The sequence below is a fragment of the Cyprinus carpio genome, chromosome A17, assembly GCF_018340385.1.
Source record: "Cyprinus carpio isolate SPL01 chromosome A17, ASM1834038v1, whole genome shotgun sequence".
In the NCBI taxonomy this organism is placed as follows: Eukaryota; Metazoa; Chordata; class Actinopteri; order Cypriniformes; family Cyprinidae; genus Cyprinus; species Cyprinus carpio.
The window spans coordinates 357,846-361,947 of record NC_056588.1 but is presented as its reverse complement, the minus strand read 5'-3'; the positions used below and the strand labels follow the sequence as shown (position 1 = coordinate 361,947).

The 4,102-nt window shown below is 36.9% G+C and overlaps 1 protein-coding gene across 1 annotated transcript; it reads left to right on the top strand.

Annotated features, from left to right (window-relative positions):
- The first annotated feature begins 214 nt into the window (after positions 1-214).
- On the top strand, positions 215-3,553 carry zgc:194887 (uncharacterized protein LOC571819 homolog). The gene is made up of 2 exons (XM_019106685.2): positions 215-269; positions 2,787-3,553. The coding sequence occupies exons 1-2, from the start codon at positions 251-253 to the stop codon at positions 3,479-3,481; spliced, it is 714 nt and encodes a 237-aa protein (XP_018962230.2). The 5' UTR covers positions 215-250; the 3' UTR covers positions 3,482-3,553.
- The last annotated feature ends 549 nt before the right edge of the window (positions 3,554-4,102 follow it).

Here is a 4,102-nt window from a genome sequence, read left to right as displayed (position 1 = left end):
TCCTTAAACCCTGCAGTGACGTTGGAAGTCCAGCGCTGTTAGTGGAAATTTGCTTCTTTTCTCTCAACTGCATTTCGGTCCCACATCTTCACATCAGGCGACTGCAGATCTCCTCCGGCTGTGATTATCATGGTCTCTCGTTAAGATGATGGTGAGGCTGTGGGTTTGTCTCTTCCTGCTGGCGCCCGTTCGACCGAACCGCTTCCGCCAAAAACATCCATTGCCGACTCCAGAGGAGCACAAACTCGTCATGAACCTCGGACAGAAAGGTCAGATCAGTGCCTAATCTGTTCTACCATCAGCCGCAGTGATTATTATACTCATTCCCTGTGAATGATTCATCAGAACATAAATGCCTGTCTTCACCTGGGACTCTTTGTAATATAATATGTTAACAGGAGAGCAGTTTAGTCCTAGGTTTAGGTGCTGTTGTCATTTATTGCTCGTTAATCTAATGAATCGATCTCAACAGCTCGTTCACTGAGGCACTCGTTTGTGTCAGATCTAGAAATCTCGGTGGTTTGAGGAATTAGAGAGCCAGATTTTTGGCTCCACAGAACCCACTGGACCTCTGACCAGTCAGAGCAGAGGCGAGGGTCAGCAGGGCTCAGGGCGTGTTCATTTAATTTGTTCTCATAAAGACTAATTACATCAAGTAAACAAACTCTGGAGATAACACCTGCTAACAGATTAAAGACCGATGATTAACTAATGAAGGATTGTCAAGATTTGTTCGTTTTCTCAGAAAGTAGATATTACTGTACTTGACACTTACAGTATAGGATACTTTCCGTTTTACTAATTTGATGCTAATAATTTATTGCCTCTTAATAATTCTATTTAGCTTACAATTGTTTTATATATTTTCTTATTTTTGTTTTAGTTTTAGAAATTTTTGTACTTCAGTTTAATTTATATATTTTCAGTTGCAAGCAACATTTCTTCTTATTTTTCTTAATATTTCTATTTAGCTTTATTTCTACAAATATAATAATTATTTTTAGCTTCATTTCTATATACATTTTACATATTTTCTTTTTATTTTAGTTTTAGATATTTTAGTACATCAGTGTGAATGTTAGCTGCCAAGGCAACATTTCTTTTTTTTTTCTTCTTTTTTTTATATTTCTATTTAGTTTTATTTCTATATATATTTTACATATTTTATTATTTTTTGTTTTAGTTTTAGAAAGTTGTACTTCAACATATACAAATATATTTATTTCAGTTAGTTGCCAAGGCAATTTTCTTATTTTTCATGTTTTAAAAATAAATTTATTTAGCTACAATTACTTTTTTTTAATATGTTAAACTTTTAAGTTTAAAAAGTATTAGTACTTTTGTACTTCAAAATGTTTTTATATGTTTTTTTAGTACTTGCCAAGGGGAACATTTCAAAGTATTAATATTTAATTTCATTTCACTTCATTTTTAATGACCAAAAACGTTTTTTAATAGTTTAAATTAACAACGCTGTTTCAGAATAACATCACTGATGAATCATCCACAACAAGACCAGGAGCATGAATCATTTGAGTCAATTAATAGAGCCATGAATCAATGGAGTCAGTTAATAGAGTCATGAATCATTTGAGTCAATTAATAAAGTCATGAATCAATGGAGCCAGTTAATAGAATCATGAATCATTTGAGTCAATAGAGTCATGAATCATTTGAGTCAATTAATAGAATCATGAATCAATGGAGTCAGTTAATAGAAAGTCAAAGAATCATTTTGAAACAAATTAATAAAGTCATGAATCAATGGAGCCAGTTAATAGAATCATGAATCATTTGAGTCAATAGAGTCATGAATCATTTGAGTCAATTAATAGAGTCATGAATCAATGGAGTCAGTTAATAGAGTCATGAATCATTTGAGTCAATTAATAAAGTCATGAATCAATGGAGCCAGTTAATAGAATCATGAATCATTTGAGTCAATTAATAAAGTCATGAATCAATGGAAAACCCTTAATAGATCATGAATCATTTGAGTCAATTAATAAAGTCTGAATCAATGGAGCCCGTTAATAGAGTCATGAATCATTTTAGTCATTAATAAAGTCATGAAAAAACCCTTTGAATCCGTCTTGAGTTGTTTAATCATTTGGGGTCAATTAAAGAATCTGGGAAACATTGGGGTCAATTAAAAGTCTGAATCATGGAGCCCGTTAAAGAGTCATGAATCATTGGGGTCATTTAAAAAGTCATGAATCAATGGAAACCCTGAATCAGTGAAGTCAGTTAATAGAGTCATGAATCATTTGAGTAATTTATTGAGTCATTTATTAGTGTAGTGAGTTATTTGAGTCAGTAGAGCATGAATCAATGGAAAAAATCAGTTAAAGAGCATGAATCATTTGAGTCAATTAATAAAGTCATGAATCGGGTGGAATCGAAGTTAAAAAGATCATGAATCATTTGAGTCAATTAATAAAGTCATGAATCAATGGAGCCAGTTAATAGAATCATGAATCATTTGAGTCAGTTAATAGAATCATGAATCATTTGAGTCAATAGAGTCATGAATCAATGGAGCCAGTTAACAGAGACATGAATCATATGATTATTTTAGTAGGTTAATGGATTCATTTATTAGTTTGATTCATTATTTTTTTGAATAGTTTGAGTTATAAGAGTCATGAATCATTTGAGTCAGTTAATAGAGTCATGAATCGGTGGAGTCAGTTTCATGATGATTGTGAATCACTCACCATCAGTCTGCAGGCTGCGGTTGTTCCGCCGTGTTTCTCAGTTGTGATTCTGATGTTGTTCTGTCTCAGGTTTTCCTCGGGACTGTTATGAGCTGTGGCAGAGCTCCGGCGGTCAGGCTCGGGACGGCCTGTATCTGATCCGCCCCGGAGACTCACCCATCGCCGTCTACTGTGCCATGCAGGAGGGAGGATGGACGGTGGTGCAGCACATCACGGTCAACAGCAGCGTGGACTTCGACCGCGGCTGGGACGAGTACAAGCACGGCTTCGGATCCCTGACCGGAAACCACTGGTTGGGGAACGAGCACCTGCACCAGCTGACCCGCGGCCCGGCCCGGTACAAGCTCGGCATCAAGCTGGTGGACAAAGACGCCATGACCAAGACGGGCGAGTATGACCCGGTGCTGGTGGAGGACGAGGGGGCGCAGTACCGTCTGCGTCTGGGTCTGTTTCAGGGCACTGTGGCGGACGCTCTGACGCTCGACACCGAGAACTACCTGCACGACAACCAGCGCTTCACCACCAGAGACCGTGACCACGACAACTACTTCCAGAACTGTGCCCAGCTGGAGTTCCAGGGCGTGGCGGGCGGCGGCTGGTGGTACGACGCGTGCGCCGGCGCGAACCTGAACCGCAGGAACGTCATCTACTGGCAGAAAGACTGCAACAAGGAACACCTGTGCAAATACGCCTGGATGATGGTGAAACCCTCAGAGCAGCTCAAAGTGATTCGCTCCGGAGACTGTGCCAGAGACGAACTCTGATTATCCTGAATTAACCCTATGCCACTCTGCATAAGGAGCTTTGTGTTTGAGGGAATAAAATGCAAAAAATTATGTGCTTCCTCAGTATTTTTGTCTTTTTTTCCAGTACAGACTTTCTTAAATCAAGCACATTTACTGGAGATTCAGAGTGACAGAAGATAAGAAGAGAAACTGAGTAAAACAAAGTGAGTAAAACAAGAACAAATATCTGCCAACAGGGTCAGAAAAACCAACTAAAAGGAAAACGTATTTTTCCAACTCATAAAGCATTCAAAATCTGCTTATTGTTTTCACATTATGTTTGTACTTAAAGTTGTTTTAACTTTATGTTAAACGTATTTTTCCAACTCATTGTTATCTGATAAACCTTCTCATTGAGTGAATATAAAAAAAATGTAAAGGGTTTTTGAATGTTACCATGTTATTACTGTTTTCCCCTTTTTATTAACTGAAAATTGAGAAATCCTTTGAAATTTCAAATTACACATGAACCACAAAAAAAAGGGAAAAAAAATAAACGGTTGCAAAATATATATTTTTCAACATTTATGATAAATTTTATTTAAGTGTATATCATTGCATGATATTTATAAGACCAAATAATCTTAGAATTATCGTTAT